This window comes from Macadamia integrifolia, unplaced genomic scaffold, assembly GCF_013358625.1.
Source record: "Macadamia integrifolia cultivar HAES 741 unplaced genomic scaffold, SCU_Mint_v3 scaffold1677, whole genome shotgun sequence".
Classification (NCBI taxonomy): Eukaryota; Viridiplantae; Streptophyta; class Magnoliopsida; order Proteales; family Proteaceae; genus Macadamia; species Macadamia integrifolia.
Window position 1 is genome coordinate 77,229 of NW_024868304.1, and position 16,908 is coordinate 94,136.

The window sequence follows — 16,908 nt, forward strand, 5'->3', positions numbered from 1 at the left end:
TTATAAATGGGAATATGCCTAACATTTGAGGACCAATTACTTAAATGGGAGATCACAGTGTAAGACCTTAAAGTGGAAAAACCCAATCCAGCCCAACCAAAACTGACCTATCCTGATCAATTGCCACCCATATAACAACCAAGCCAAGCCCAGCCAGGCCACAAAAAGATCCTTGTAATGAAGCCCATGAACCTTTCTACCATGAAAAAGAAGCCCATAAACCTAATAGGTCTTTTTATAAGTCATGTTCTTGTAGCATCAGCTCTCAAGTCCAAATAGAATTTGCGTGGCTCAGGAAGAAAAAGGTCTAGTAATACACGTTTTTAGATAATAATAATTATTAGAAAAAACAAACGTGCCTGGTGGGAGTCGAACCCACGATACCAAGGCCAAAGCCCTCAAATCTTCACAATTTCAAAGTTTGAGCTACAGGCACTTCAATGTTTCAATTATGAGAAAAATAATAAATAACTTGTATTTGCTGAGTCAGTATACAAGATAGCCTAGCTCATCACCGCAAGTGGGTGATCAAGGGTGGCAATCTGATCTGCCATTTTGGAAGCGCAACTGAGTCGACACTACAAGGTAGTGGGTGTCAATCGGTGGTTTTGGCTTGAATTTGATTTGGTATCGGTTTGATTTTCATTTGTCATGTAAAAATATTAAAAAAATAAAAAATTGTTTTTAATGAATTTTAAGCTGGTATCAGTTTGATTTTGATTTTGATTTGGTTTTTTCAGTTTGATCCGATGTCTTATCAATTTTGACGCTTGTTCCATTTCCATATTGCAAAACTCCAACCTGAAACATGGATAAGTTCATATTTGTTTTGTTTTTACTTGACTTCATCGATTTGGGCTAAGTTTTTGACACCACTATTGGAAACCATGAACTGCAATAAATGCAAGTGTAGATGCTTCTATCTATGTCTTGAAGATTCCAGTATTGAAACCATTGAGAACTTCAAGCAGGGTGATATTTTCTAGCATACCCTCTAATCATCCTGTTTTAAATTTCTCTCTCTCTCTCTCTCTCTCTCTCTCTCTAAAGACCCCCTGCCTTGCAGAAAATATGTTTATAAGTTTTGGATACACGAAAGTTACTTAATTTACAACAAAAGATCATCAAGCCTACTTGAGGGAAAGGAAGTGAAATTTTTAAAATTTAAAAGGAAACTTTTTTAATCATCACCCTATGTGATCCCACAATAAGGGGTCCAGTTCTAATTGTCACTAATGTAGGGGGTGTTTTGTTAATAATGACATTCTCAGGTGGCACTTTAAATTTTCCTAATTTTTATTTTACATTTTATAGCGAAGGGTTGGATGCAAAGTAAACTGAAATTTCATAATTCCCCTTGCAAACAAATGTGAAACGATTTGGAGTTAGTGATATAGTCACATGGGGTAATGATATTTTTTTTTTTTTTGTAGGTTTGAAATTTTCATTTCCGTTCCCTTTGATTCCCCTTGCAATCAAATAGAGCCTAAGGTACTCACTTGCCATTTTGAAAAGCAAAACATACAGACACCAGAGTTCTTCTGATCTCCATTACGTTCTTCTGATCTCCATTACTTGCCACTACTGGAAAGACATTGATGAAATTTGCAACTGTTTGTTTTATTCCCAAAAAAGTATCATCTACCTAAATTGCTTTAGAGCTTCAACAAGTCATCCTATTTTGATGTGCCATGCAATTATAGTAGCATTCTATGATACTGTACTTCTGAGTACTAAAAAAAAAAAAAAATGCTATTGTATTTCTCTTGAGCCCGGATCCTCTCCAGTTGGTTGTACCCTCCAACCCCATTACACACCATCCATGGGTGTGGGGGCCACCTTCGAGGTGTGAGATGAAGTTGGAGGGAACAAGTGGCTGAAGAGGATACAAATTCATTTCTCTTAGGCTCTCTTTGGTATGATTTCTATTTGTATTTGTTAACTATTTTTTAGAAATTATTTGTGACAATAAACTATAAACCACAAATAGTATTCGTTTGGTTACTATTCATAAAATAGATTATATAATGAGAAAATAACTTTTAGTTTTCACTTTCAGTTTTGAGCTTTGAGCTTTGAGCTTTGAGCAATAGAGATGATAGGATTTGGGGTTTTTTTATTGGAAATGTATAAAACATACTGAATTTACCTATTTACCATTGATTTTGGGTAGTTTAACACACATGCTCATTTAAGGTAGCAAAAATCAACATAAATGATTTGTTGCCACAAATCACAAATAACTTGAGAGTAATTTGTGATTTGTGATTTGTGATTTATTCTAATTTATTATAAATAGAAATAGGGTTAACCTGTTTGTCACTTTGGCGGTTACAACATAAGTTGTAACCTCTCTTTTATGTCCATCAATAGATAATCATTATTCTTGCCACTTTAAGGATTAAACTGTCGTTTCACTTTTGGTGAATTGAATGAAAAATTATTAAAAGTTTATATTTTATGGGTATTAAGGTAAATCTATCGTCATAAAAACAATAAAGGGAGTGTCGGTTACTCACTTTTCGCAGGTGGAGAAGAACTTCTTGTAATTTACACATTAAGATATGTTTCTTAATTATTTATTTTTTATACCATATGAATGACTTTATTGATAATTTAACTTCAATTTATTTTTAAATTTCAAACACATTCCTAATCTATAACAAAAAATATTAGTTTTGCCTCTCCCAAATAGATTAGTTCTTTCACCAAGAATTAGATATCAGATCGCCTAATCGCTTGATTTGGATTGGAATTAGTGGTCATAGATATTGATTTCTGAGCATAAGAAACCATGACCTAGATTTCATTATTCTGAATAAAAGGATAGGATGATAGCCCTAAATTAAATTATATAAATCAGGGTTAAAATCAGAGCCGATTTGAGTTGGGTTGGATTAGGCCTGATTAAAGCACAATATTATACGATCTAGCTCATCCCTATAATTAGCATTTTGGAGATCATTGGGATGGTTATATTCATATGTGAAAAGTGGTATTGGATTTGCAGTAGAATATGTGTAGATTGAATGAAGTAAGTATTTTGGGTATTCTATTTAATAAGGAAAGTGGTACCAATCAATCCTTTTTTTATTGCAATCTACATATATCACTAATCCATAATTATTATGTGAGAGATCTAAATTCACCCATATCACTAATCTAAAATAGGTAAAAGGGTGACAATCAATCCTCCTACCATACATATCATTTCCTTGATATCAGACTTAAATATATATTTTTTTGAATTGGATTTGGATATTGGGAATTTGGAAAGACAAATCACATGAATGATGCATGATCTTAGTAATAAGTTGAACTCTCGCAATATGAAATCAAACCCAATGATTCTCTTGTGTAACTATTGCTTTTCTTGATCTCCTTCATGAAACACTCGATCTCTTTCAATGAAAGTTCAATCTCTGGTTTTACTGCTACGATAAGTTAAGCATATCATTGTTTTTTTGGTGAAAGAGTTAAATTAGGAAAGTGAATAAAGAATATTGGGATGGGATCTTAGGGTCGGATTTCCTAATATACCCTTGAACTAAATGGATGAATTTGGGGAAAGAAAATCAATTAATAGTGGTCAATTAATATCATGAAATTACGTCAATTACCCTCTATTAAAATTGTACTAAACTATGTACTAGGGTATCTAATGTCTGGTTACAAATTTTGTTTGTAACCTGCTTGGTTACAAATAGATGAACCCATAGAAATAAGTGCTATAAATTATACCAAACACTGGTAAAAATAGAAATAAGTCAAATAAATACAAATAGAAATCAAAGCAAAGAGAGCCTTATGCATACCATCAAACAATTCCTGTGCTACATCAAACTGAGGAAATATGAAAACTCCACTATCATTTCGATCCTCTAGGATTTCATTCACAGGATGGGCTCAAGAAGAGCATTACTAAAAATTGTAATAGGATTTGTATGAGAGTATTACTAAAAATTCTAATAGGATTTGTAGGAGAGTGTAGACTCTGATAATGTACAGCTTATCCAAATTTCAATTGTTGAGTGTCAGGTCAAGATTTAATCACAGAAGAATAAGTATAGGAGTCAGATTGTGTGGTGAGACAGTTCCTCATTCAGACATAGAATTTTAGGACTTCATTGGGTGGGCCATTGCAGATGAATCTTACAATTTTTCAAATAAAAATCTCGAATCTTATCTATTTCCCTACAATTCAATACTAGTAAATTTATCAAGTACATGTAAAAGCATCTGGAGAAGTATCGATCAATATCCAAGTAAATTTCTCGAATCTTATTCAATTTCATGAAATGACAATTACATCCCCATCACCCAAAAAAAAAAATCTTATCCTGACAAATCCAACTACAATGGCTCAGTTAGACAAATATTGTTTTGTTATTCAACTCAATTCAATAACATACTAATTTATGTATTAAATTTCAAGTTTAACATAGAAATCTAAGAGAAAAAAAAAAAAAGTAATACTTCTTTCTTACGACTAAACATGGAAGAGCTTACATAGCTAAGTCCTAGAGGTCAAGCAAGCTTCCATTGTTTTTATTTTTTAATGAATTAAGAAAGATCTATTAAGATAGGTAATTTAATAGGGTTATATATATAGGGAAAAGGACAGGCATGTTAGTAGGATACCCAGGTATCAGGTATGCTAGCAAGCCTAGACCGTTGGATTAAGGATATTAAATATGGACCGTAGTTCAGATATACAGTTTACAGTTAAAATGCTCGACATCTTTTTGGTATAATACCTAATAGTTCTGAGGACTTGGGAATTGCAAATATTTCTCTCTCCTCTCTCCTCCCTCCTCTCTTTTCATTGTCTCTCTCATCTCTGGTAGTGGAGGCCCGCATACTGGAAGGAGAAACTCACCGGCTTTGCTACTAAAAGAAGCAACACACTGTAGTCATCGGACACCAAAAAGCTTCAAGAATGGGAAAACCCAAAAAATGAAATATAAGCAACGATGTCGTTCAAGGATATAGTTATAGATGGCGAGCCCATGGGTTCAGTTGCAACGATTAGCAAAGCCCAATACAAAAGAAACCTAAGATGTTTCTTCCTGAATGAAAAAAGTGGGTAAAATTTTTCTCCAAGAATTTTATCCCCTCCAAAGGCAGTGAGCGAGGTTGATGCTGGTGTGGTTAAGGTTTTGAAGGTCTATAAGAGTTACAGAACCCGAAGGAACGATGCAGATTGTGCTGTTATTGTAGAGGAGCTCTGGTTCGACTCCCTCGTAAATTTATTATAAATTTTATTTCCCTGTTATGTTTTTTTGGTATGAATTGTTTAATGTGATTGAGTTGTAATGTTGTTGGTGGAAAGCATTGGATTTCGCAACTCTGAAGTGGAGTTCTGTATCGTTTTTTGACATAGAGAGATGAGAAACCGTTAGTTCTCGATGGGCAAGGGCCGGGACGAGGGCCACCAAGGTATTCCATAAATTTTTGGTTTCTTCTTCTATAAATTACATATAGGTGTGTTCGTGTCAATTTAGATTCATGGATAACTAAATACATTGAGAACTTTTCTGGAAATAATTAATTTTGATGGTGCGGATGTACAAGTGGGTATAGGTTTCTCCAAGGATGAGAAAATTCAGAAGCTAGCTCTACAACAAAGGGTTTGAAGCTATAATATTTGATCTTAATCATTATTTGATTTTGACTGGGGCAAAACATGAAACAGTAGTCGCCCTTTAGTTTACCTGTTTTGTTTCTTCTTTTGCCTGCTTTTGAGTGGCTTATTATATGACTTCTTTTTTAAATGTGATTTTTAGATGAATAGTTAGTAATGCATGATTGTTGGGATAAGGTTATGGTTGGTGTTGTAGTTAGTGATGCATGATTTGATAGAGTATTCTGATTTTGAAATTGATGGAATTCAGGAAATTTATACCCTAATGATTGCTTTATATGTTCACAATGTTTTTTCTTTACATGTGAACATGTAAAGAAAAAATTGTTGATGAAAACTAATGAATCTCAGGAAGAATGCTACACTCAATATTGGATAGAACATTGTCCATCAGTGATGCAAAAAGATGAGCTGAAGTTTGCTTTCTGGAGGTAGGACAGGTAAGGGTTGGCCTGAATCTTGACCAAAGTGTGGTTGAAGATGAGTTGAAATGAATAAAAATAAAAGAGGGAAGAAGAGAAGAAAATAGGACTGGGCAATCATATTCGCTGTTCCTAAGAAATAGTAGTAGGGACTTGTAAAAAACCACACTTATAAAGCAGGAAAGCATACTTCAAAGCAATAGTACAGTGTCTTGTTACATATCTTGTTAAGAAACAACTTACTAGTTTGTATGTGTAATTTAACAGGTTAACATCCAACTTAAATTATTTGGAATCATCTTACCAACTAATTTGAGAAATTTACGAGGTTTGAATTCAAGTTTTCTTGTTTGGAACCTTGTTACATGATATTAAGAAGCCTAGGTTTAGAACATGCTTGGCATAATGTTAATTTTATTTATTTATTTATTTTTTATGTTTAGGTGGGAAATGGAAGATGGGAAAGGTAGAAGAGAATAACATCATATGTGCAATGTAATACAGCCACTCCAATATTAATCATCAAGTTATTTATATTAATGAATTGAAAATTTTAGATTAATTTGATGATGTTTTAAACTTGGTAAACAGTTATAGGCTTGTAGTCATCTGAAAATAGGTATATTTGGTGAACACATGACAATCAGAAAGGAATATACTGTCTCTCTCTCTCTCTCTCTCTCTCTCTCTCTCTCTCTCTCTCACACACACACACACACACACAAACAGGCACACAAGGGCTAGTACGTTTCCCACCCACACCCTAATTGTATGCTCTGATGATCATATGGATGCAAATCAAGTCAAGATCCATTGGACTTTGTTTAGGTGTTACCCCTATAATTTTTGTTGTGTTGATTAGGTAGCAGCATTGTTTCAAATTGATAGCAGTTTTGGTACATTTGGGAGAAGATGTTTGGTTGGTTGTTGGGATATGTCATCTTGAAACATGAATATAGGAAAAAGTTAAATCAAGCAAAATCTTAGACACATCCGACTTGTTATGTAGTGATTTGTTTTCCATTAATTCATATGCCTATTACATCATTAGAGGTTGTAGCTTAGGATTTTCCCTTTTTTGTTTTCAATTTGAGTTTTTTTTTTTTTTTTTTTTTTTTTTTTTTTTTTTTTTTTAAGCATTGATTTATTGTGAAATTTCAGTCAAGTTCAATATCTTAGGTTACCGTTGCCATTCTTGTTCCTCTGGAATACACTGATCAGCCTATAAAATTTGATAGTATTTTATTGTGCAATCTACTTACAACTTGAAGCTCATAAGAGAGACTTATTGTTGCGGCATCAGTAGAGATGGGCGATATGGTGGAGGAAGAATCTAGCGTTAGGAGTACCTAGTTATATATGGAAAAATGTAAATTATTTGGATTAAAAATGAGTTATTGTAGGAGATTTCTGAACAAATTATTTGTGGTATAAGATGCTACTGTGTTTGAGCTTTGACAGAGTTTGTCTATGGGAGCAACGAACAATCAGAATTGGAGTAAGTTATAGAAGTAAATGCAAGGCAGATGGACGATGAACTACAAGACTGGGATGACGAGACAGAAGAATCTGTAGTAAATGAGGAAGGTATTAGTGTTGAAGAGGGTATAGCAAAATCCAATGTTGGTGAAGAAGCTAATAATGAGTAGGATAATGTGTATATAGCTAGTAATGATGCACACGTAGCTGGAACAACCACCGGAGGTACCGAATCACCAGAGATTTTACCTTACATTGGGATGAGATTTGATGACCTAAATGCGGCCTACTCTCTCTATAATGAGTATGAAAGGAAGAGAGGCTTTATTGTTCGCATACATCGGATGAATTATTCAAGGAAAAGGGAGTTAGATGGATTAAGACAGATACTGTCAAAGAGGTTTGTTTGTTATAAAAAAGGTTTCCGAAATATAAACTACAAGAATCAGAAGGGCAACGAGGTGCGTCATCGAGTAGAGGTCAGGGTTGGTTGTCCTACATTTATTATGCTTAAGGCCGCTTCTAATGGTTGGATAGTTGAAAAGTTTGAGGCTAAACACAATCACCTATTGGTTGTTTCAGAACAAATATTCAGACTTGGATCACACCAACATTTATTAGATAAAGTGAAGTTGATAAATGGTAATCTCCAGAAGAGTGGTTTGGGTCCTACACAAATTAATGATGTTTTTGTGGAAATCTTCAATGGTCAATGTAATATTGGTGCGTTTGAGGGGAAACTCAAAAGATTTATGAAGAGCAACGAAAGGAAGATGTGTACGGAGGATTGCCAATTGGTTTTAGCAAATTTTGACTCCATCCGAGCCAAGGAACCTGGCTTTATTTATTCCATTAAGTTATCTGACAATGGGATGCTCAGTGGAATTTTTTGGGTTGATAGTAGAGTGAGGTCTTCTTATCGATTGTTTGGTGATGTTGTGGTGTTTGAAACGACGTACAAGAAGAACAGATATCAGTGGCTATTTGGGCCATTCACTGGTGTTAACAACCATAGGCAATCTATTTTATTCGGTTGTGGTTTGATTGCCAATAAAACTAAGGAGTCATTTGAGTGGTTGTTCAGAGCATCGATGAATGCAATGGGAGACAAGGAACCAAGTGCCATTATTACTGATGAGTGCACTGGCATTGTACCCATTATGTCAAGTGTTTTTCCCAATGCAGTGCATCGATTTTACTTATGGCACATTGCAAAACATGCCCAAGAACATCTAGGTCAGTTATGGTACAGATGTCCCGAATTTAAGCCGGAATGGAACCAGTTCATATATCATACATGGATGGGAGAATATTTTCTTAAAAGATGGAAAGCAATGATTGTGAAATATAACTTGAAGGACAACCGTTGGTTAAGCGATAAGTATGCCCAGAAGGACCATTGGGTTCCATGTTATTTGAAGAAGCATTTTTTTTGCGGGGATGAGCTCCACACAACGAAGTGAGGGGATGAACAATTACATCCAAGGTTATTTTAAGGGAATAATGACATTGTATAAAATTTTCAAACAATATGAAAAGGCTATCGCTAGGCGTAGAGAGAAGGAAGATGAGGCAGAGTTGAGAACATCTACCCAATTACCTCAATTGTCTTTACAACATCCTCTAAAAGAGCATGTAGGTAAGATGTACACTAAGAGGGCATTTGATATTTTTAAGAAACATCTCATTTCCAGCTTTAGCCTATCTGTGAAAGAGGAATCAGTTGAAGGGCCAATTCGTAAGTTTAGGGTGGGCCCTTTTAAGATCCCAATTGAATAAAGATGCATGGTGGTATACAACTCATCACAGGAGGAGGTCCAATGTGAGTGTCGTTTATTTGAGTTCATGGGTATACTATGTAAGTAAACATTGAAGGTGCTCCAGATCATGGATTGTGATGCTATTCCCTCAATATACATTAGATGTAGGTGAATGAAGGAACCTAGTTTTGGCATGTCGTCTGGTATTCTAGTAAACTCGAATGATGATATAACAATGAGATCCTTATGGAGAATACGGCAAGCCAATATGTCAATGATGTCGTTGACTTGCTCATCACTAGACGGTTGTGCAGCTGCTATGAGAATATGTCAACGGTTTTGTGACAATTTTGCCACCAAATTGCAGAATTCTACTAGAGGTGGATATGGAGATTCAACCAATCTTACTCAAACAACTATTGAATCAAGATGGAAAATTCATAATCGCGTGAAGCTACCACTACCTGTTGTAGGTTGTGGTTGCCCGAAAGGTAAAGGCCATGAAAAATATCCGATGGAGGAATGCAAGGAGAAGAGGAAGACCAGATGCAGTAAATGTGGATCTCTTGGGCATAACAAGACAAAGTGTGATTCGATAAATAGATAATTTGAAATAGAATCAAGTATGAGGGAAAATATCTTCGAAGGTGGTTTGTCAGATTTGTGAACTAACTGTAATAGGTAAACATCATTAGTTCCCCTCAGTTAGAGATTTCAATATTTTTCATTCATAGATTAGGTATGTGGAACTAATCTGTCCATGGACTGCTCTTATGAGTTATCTTATTGTGTAAACTGCAGGTTGAATGACCGTGACCATATGTATGATAAACACAGACACTTGGCTCCTCGTACGCTCTTATGTGGATCTGTTTATTGGTAACTAGTTGAGTAGACAACTATTATATGGAGTGTGAATGGTTCTTATTTTGAGAAATGTAAGGTGCATGTCTGAATGGGTGCTGCGGAATGCAAATGAGGTGGTGTCGTGCGAATAGATTCATTATATGTAATTTGAGTTTGCATTCTTTTTTGATCTCTTGTGTAATTCAGGGAGACTTTCTTCACTGACTACTTATGTTCCCAAATCAATTGATATATTAAACACTTTATAGACCATCAGTATTATTGTCAAGGTCCAACATACCCACCTGTTACTTACAAATGGGTACTAATACCATGGATTGTTCTCTTGCACCCGTAGGACATCAGTAGAAACCATATGTATAGTCCATCCGGTAAAAAACAGAACCATTATTGAAGCAAAAAGGTTTCCTGTCACTCATTTACAGATGAAAAAAGAAGAATTTAATGATATGGAAGAGATTTTGGGTTGGTAGATCATCACACCGGTTATATCCTTATGTTCTCATTTCTTTTTAAACCATAATAATCACCTTTATAGTATCTTGTGGAGATCCTCCTAACTCCTCTCTATCTCTCTATCTAAATGGAATGTAAGGGACTTGGTCGTAATGGACTTAGAAATATCACCTTATAATGGTGCCACACTATTAGTTTTATTTGAATTGGGAAGATACTACACATAATTCCTAAACATAGTGCCTTGTTCATTGAGCCCATATTGAGACAAGATAAGGTCATTTTGTTTGATGCATTCTCACATATCATATAGGTTGAGTCCTACAAATTTACAGAGAAGCTAATCTTTCGGGTCCTAACTTGTAACTAGTACCCCTCAATAATTAGAAGCATTCTAATTAAGTTTATAGGATAAAACTTAACCCTATCTACAACAAAAAAGTGTCCTATTGCAACAATTTCCTTAATTTCAAAAAATTGTTACACATGGACCTTCCAAACATGCCAAAAAAATTGTTAAGTCCAATAGGTTATTGACACTTCACACACGGACCTTCCCATCATCACCATTGCACCTCCGTTACCACTCCCTGTGCAGCCACTTCAACTTCCTCTCCTGTTATCACATAGGGAGGAAAAAGGAATAACAAGCCATCATCTCATAATAGAGTTATTGCCCACCCTTCCATATTATGTGCTTTATATGCTAAGCCACAATGTCAGGGTAGGGATAGTGTCATTTTTTGTTTTCATTTTTTCCTTTTTTTTTTTTTTTTTTTTTATGGAACCTGACTAGGGAGAAAAGTATTTCTTATGGAACATGTAGCAACTCGAGAAAATAGAACACAAAAGCATTTCCAAAGCTGAGTCTGAAACATTTCCTATTAGGTTAAATGTTGAAGACTATTACTGGCATTCCATGTGGAAGAAACCCATAGACTTAAGAATGTAGCCATTAAAAACATAGAAATGAATTAGATATATAAATCAAGAGATAATCCCCCTTCTAACAAGAACATTGAGTCATGCAACTACTCAGAAATGTGAGAACTGGGAAGAGAAATGAATGGAGTAACCTATGGGATTATTGCTCCAGCCGACACAACCGAAGAGAATAATTTTTATCATTGGTAATAGAATGTTTAGTAAACCATATCTAAGTAACCAATGCGTGTGGACAACCATAATACAATTTCAATTCGGAAAATTTGACAAACAATAATGATGCAGTGCATGGTATTTGATTAAAATTTTTGATTCATAACAGAAAGAAAGGGCGACATACTATTGTCAACTACTGAGTCTACAATCATAGCAATGAATCAGAATAATATGAATACATCAAACATCCTAATAAACACAAGTTGTAAACAATAAGATATAGCACATAACAAGAAATATCAACATTGAAGTACTGATAACTGTTACCCGATCACGATTGAGAGCCTCTGCGTCCCTTTGGTGCCGGGATGGTCAGGTAACAGACTTTCAGAAACAATGGTTGGTGGAACAGAGTGTAGGGTTATAGCAACAACTTGAATTGTTTCAGTCATTGGGGGTGGTACAGGCTGCACTTGAGAAGTTTTAAAAGCCTAGGCTTCAAACATTGTGAATACAAGGAATAAAATATTTTTAGAAGGCACTGGTATGTTCAAGGCTCCAATTTCATATAAAGAATAATAATTACTAGGACACTTTGGATCTAGGGAGGAAAAAGGAATCTCAGACCAAATAGGATCGACATAACCTAGAGGGATAGGGAGATCTTCAGCATGACCTACGTTGGACTCAAAAGGCAGCATAACAGTGTGACCAACGATAGGTGTTTTTGGAGCTCCAACCCCACCAGTATCTAGCACAGAGCCACTAACCTTTGTACCCAGAATAGCTAGTGGGAGTGAAACACCTTCAACCTTGATCGGGTTCACATCACTGCCAGTTATAGCCAACGGTGGGGGTGGAAGAATGTTAATGAGAAGGGGCTTTGTGACTGATTCTATATATAGAAGGGAAGATTTACTTACTTTGTTAAGATCTACTACTTTATCACCTATAGGTGCTACATCCCCAGGTTGTGTTTGACATTCAAACGAGGAGATTGCAGTAGGTGTTCAACAACCGACCACGCCTGCTAACCAGCAATGTATTTATTACTATTTAACCAACCACATTTTAGAAATATGTGATAGAAAAGTATGTCAAACAAGCTTGGGCAGATCAGATCAGGTTCAAAAGTCATGCATTTTCCAAATGATAATTCCTCAAACAAATGATAATTCAATGTACATTGCCAATCGATTACAGATTTATATTTTGAATACTCGAACACATTACTAGGAATTTAGGTCAATCCTAATTATAGTCAACAGTCATGCGAAACCATCAAATTTACATTTTTTTTTTAACTCATCAAAAGTCCAACAATAGTCCTACCTACATAAATTTCCAATTCCAGTGGTTCTTCAAGACTTCTCATTTCAAAAAAATTTCCTAATGGCATATCATTTCTCGTGAAAACATAGGATGTCCTGAATTTTGTGGAAAATCTGTCATGATAATGGACTTAAAAAACATTGGATTCGTTTAATCAACAGTAAATTTCTCAAAAAAATAATAACTTGAGAAAATTATACATAAACATACCAACAAAGCAAAGGGAGTAAATGAAAAAAATGTTAACATTTGGGACTAGATCAGCATATGGGACTTCCTGTTATGCTGAACAAGAACTAAGCTATTGATGGCAGTGGCTCCTTTCAGTGGCAGATGGAAGTACCATACAAACATCACACTGCCCAGGTTTCAGGAGCATCAGTTAACACTGATAGAAATTGAAACAAAATTATGTTCCACATCCACTTTCACACAAGAAATAGCCCTTGGTTTTCTGAAACCACAAAAAATAAAGTCTATAGCGCTTGACTTCTCCAGATATCAGTAGCAGCAACAAGACATAGTACCACACACGAACTCGAATAGAACTTTAGGAGATAGAGACGTACTAGTAGCAGAGAAATTCGCAGCTTCTCCTAACAGATCGATAGCAGTGGCGTCAATGATAGACCTGGTGGTATCGTCAAGGTATAAGAGTTTTCTTTCGAAAAGGGAAAGTGCACAACATATAGATAGAACATGTTGCGCAGCTTCCCCAGATATCAGTAGCAAAGACAATAGAAAGGAGGACCCAAGAACTCGCACAGAACTTCACAAGATATAGACTTACCAATAGCAGAGACTTGCTCAGCTTCTCCCAACAGATTGATATCAGCGACTAGGAGAGAGACGTTAATCTAACCGGGTAGCAGAGGCAGTGAAGGACGTGGTGGTTTCGGGTTGAAATCGTCTGCAATTCCGATTTCATACAATTCCGTGCAATACCACCTTCAGGGGGTGACACGTGTATTGATACCGATACAATGGTTCAGATCTGGTACAACTAATAAAACATTAAATCAGTGAAGAGGCATTTAAATTAGATTTGGACCATTGCATTGGTATCAATATACGTGTCACTCCCTGAAGGTAGTATTTTATGAAATTGTACGAGATCGGAATTACAGACGATTTTATTCCGATAATTTCGCAACGGATAAGATTTTTGGAAAAAGGGAAAGTGCACCACAACTAGAGAGATTCACGGGGATAGAAATGAAGAGAAAGAAAGTCTGAAATCAACAAAGTGTTTTTTTTTGTAAGTGGTTGCAGGTGTATTTTTGCAAGTCACATGTCAGGTATGTTAATTGTATCTACTTCTATACAATTTTAAAATCAATGGTGTAGATTTTACCTCTCTAATTCAACGGTCACGACTTGCTAGCATACCTGATACCTGCGTATCTTGCTAGCGTGCCTATCCCTCTCATTCTTTTATCAGAAGTTTCACCTTTGAATTCCAAAAAGTGAACTCTTACCTTTCTCTCTTCCCAACTGTTTTGAAATATTGAAATAACTCCTCCTTTTCACTTGTTAATGGATTTCCTAATCTTTGTCCTTAATTTTGTTTCTTTATTAAATAATATTTTTTTTTCCATCTTCACCCTCTTTCCTTTTTTTCTCATTAAAGTGCAATGGTGGCTGATCACACACCGGCAAGGCTCTAAAACTTGGGATTGGTCTCGGAATCAATCAAGATCCATATCAATCCAAATTGATCTGGATCAAACATATTTATCCTTGTTTTTCAATAAAAATCAATTTTTATTATATTTTTATTCTTGAACCTTAACAGTATATCAAGATCAGATTGGTTAGGATAAGGATCGATCAAGATCGATGCTAATCCAATCTAAGTTTTAAAAAAATGACACTGGCCCTCACCCTCACCCTCACCCTCACCCTCACCTACTCCCTATGTAACCACCCCTGCTAGTCGTTGAAATTGATTTCTTTATTTCGACCTAATAGTTGTGGTCAATTGTATGTTGTGAGCCATATGATGTGCAATTTACCAAAGAAAAAACCCCAAGTTGTGGAGATATAAGAAGAGGAGGGATTAAAAAAATAAGAAAGAAAGGTCTAAAACTCAGAAAAGTCAAGAATTTCAAACAAACAGCAATAACGTGGATCTAACTTGGCTGCTGAATTTTCCAACATTTCCCAAAGATTTTGTTTCCTTAATTGCTATCAGGGGTTAGCTGCAAACCAGGTTTTGGCTAAACTTTTTTTCCAATAATCCATATGATTGTGAGACCCACCGCATACAAAGAAGGGCAATAAGTGTGAAAAAAGGACCATAAGTGTGAAAAGAAGAGTAAGGAATTGAAATCTTTAATGATGCAAATGGAGATGCTGAGAAGAAATAATACAAGACAAAAGAAAAAAAAGTGCGGATCCCAATGTCTCTCTCATAAGGAAGAAAATTTCTGTTTCTCAATTTTTTTTTTCTCTCTTGTATACACTGTACACACACTCGATTCTAAAGATGTGTTCCCTATGTATGATTTTTTAAATTAATGCACATGCAACTTCGCAGCTTAACTCGCTCTGCTTAAATTTTAATAAAAAAAATAAAAATAAAAGAAAAGAATGATCATATTAGGATTATGAATGCTGTTGTCGCTTATGCTTCATAAATTACGATTTTTTTTTATCTTATTTCTACACACACTCATGTACACTATGTGTACAACAGAATTCGGTCCTACAACCTCCTCCTCTAGGCGCTAGTTCTTCAAGCCGAGGCTGTAACCACTAGGCTATCATAGTGTTCGTAATTATGATTGTCTGCCACAACATGTTCTTTATTTTATTTATTTATTTATTTTTTACCCTTCGGGATGACTGGAAATTGTGGGGGGAGAGGTGAAAGAGTTAGAACTTGATTGGCAATTGGCATAGATTGTAATGATGAAGTCTTTGAAAGTGCTACTCTATTATTTTTGTTTTCTGTTGGTACTTGTGCTTGTGGAAAATCTAGGAGCTAAGAAGATACTAGTTCTATCAACTTTGCAAAAATTATTGGATTTGATTTTTTTTTTTCCTTTCTATTTTGTAAATATCACTAATTTGCAGATTTATGGAATAATTGTATATATATTTGTAATGCTTGGTTATTGGAACTCTTAGATTGGTGATTATTTTAAATTTATAATAAAAGTCGGTTTATAAAAATTTCTTTACTAATGTACAATAAATTTATTTAATGGCTTATCCATTAGACATGGTTTCAAAAAATTTCTATAATATTTTTTAATCAATTACCATTGCTATAGATGTGTTATTTACTAAGTTTGGATTTGACTTCTTTGAGATGCGGCTCGATGTGTAGCGCACATTTGACTTCTAAAAGCACTTGGGCATGCATCCCAAGGGGCTCCCAGCCATCAGATGTGCCCCGCACATCATGGCGCACCACAGAGGAGCCCCACATCTAAGTTGTGGGCCATTAAAAAAAATGTCATGATTAAAAGAGATATTTGGGAACAAACATGAACTGAAGATCAAAGGATCATAGGCCACATAAATCATATTATTTGAAAAAGAGGTAATTGTGACACATATAAAACGTAGTTAAAAGAGTCATGTCTACTAAGCCTTAAGGCACGGAAAAATTCTAGTGGGAATTGATGTAATGGAGATGGAAATGTACTATAGTAAAGGTTGATTTATTGGACTGTTTAGAAACCATAGCTAAAAACATCATAGCAGCGGTTATTCTCCACCCAAATTTCTTTGAATGGGAATTTTTTTACTTCTAATGCAGAATCAATTTCGAATAAGGGAAAAACAATTGAGATATTTTTTGGATGGAAAATAACTATAAGTAATGTTCCATCTCTAT

At 35.1% G+C, this 16,908-nt stretch overlaps 1 protein-coding gene and 1 long non-coding RNA gene across 2 annotated transcripts; one reads left to right on the forward strand and one right to left on the reverse strand.

Annotated features, from left to right (window-relative positions):
• Positions 1-7,592: 7,592 nt before the first annotated feature.
• On the forward strand, positions 7,593-9,008 carry LOC122064523 (protein FAR1-RELATED SEQUENCE 5-like). The gene is made up of 2 exons (XM_042628234.1): positions 7,593-7,653; positions 7,753-9,008. Exons 1-2 carry the CDS (start codon positions 7,593-7,595, stop codon positions 9,006-9,008), a joined length of 1,317 nt encoding a protein of 438 aa, XP_042484168.1.
• A 4,254-nt stretch (positions 9,009-13,262) lies between these two features.
• On the reverse strand, positions 13,263-13,951 carry LOC122064522. Its single transcript, XR_006135741.1, has 2 exons — positions 13,852-13,951; positions 13,263-13,692 (listed from the first exon to the last, which is right to left on the reverse strand). It is a non-coding gene; the product is annotated as an uncharacterized LOC122064522 (long non-coding RNA).
• Between the last annotated feature and the right edge of the window lie 2,957 nt (positions 13,952-16,908).

What these genes read in the sequence shown, in the direction of transcription:
- LOC122064523 (XM_042628234.1), top strand. Translation starts at nt 7,593, where the DNA reads ATGGACGATGAACTACAAGACTGGGATGACGAGACAGAAGAATCTGTA. An exon ending in ATCTGTAGTAAATGAGGAAG is followed by an intron (nt 7,654 to 7,752) that starts GTATTAGTGTTG and finishes ATGCACACGTAG; the next exon opens with CTGGAACAACCACCGGAGGT.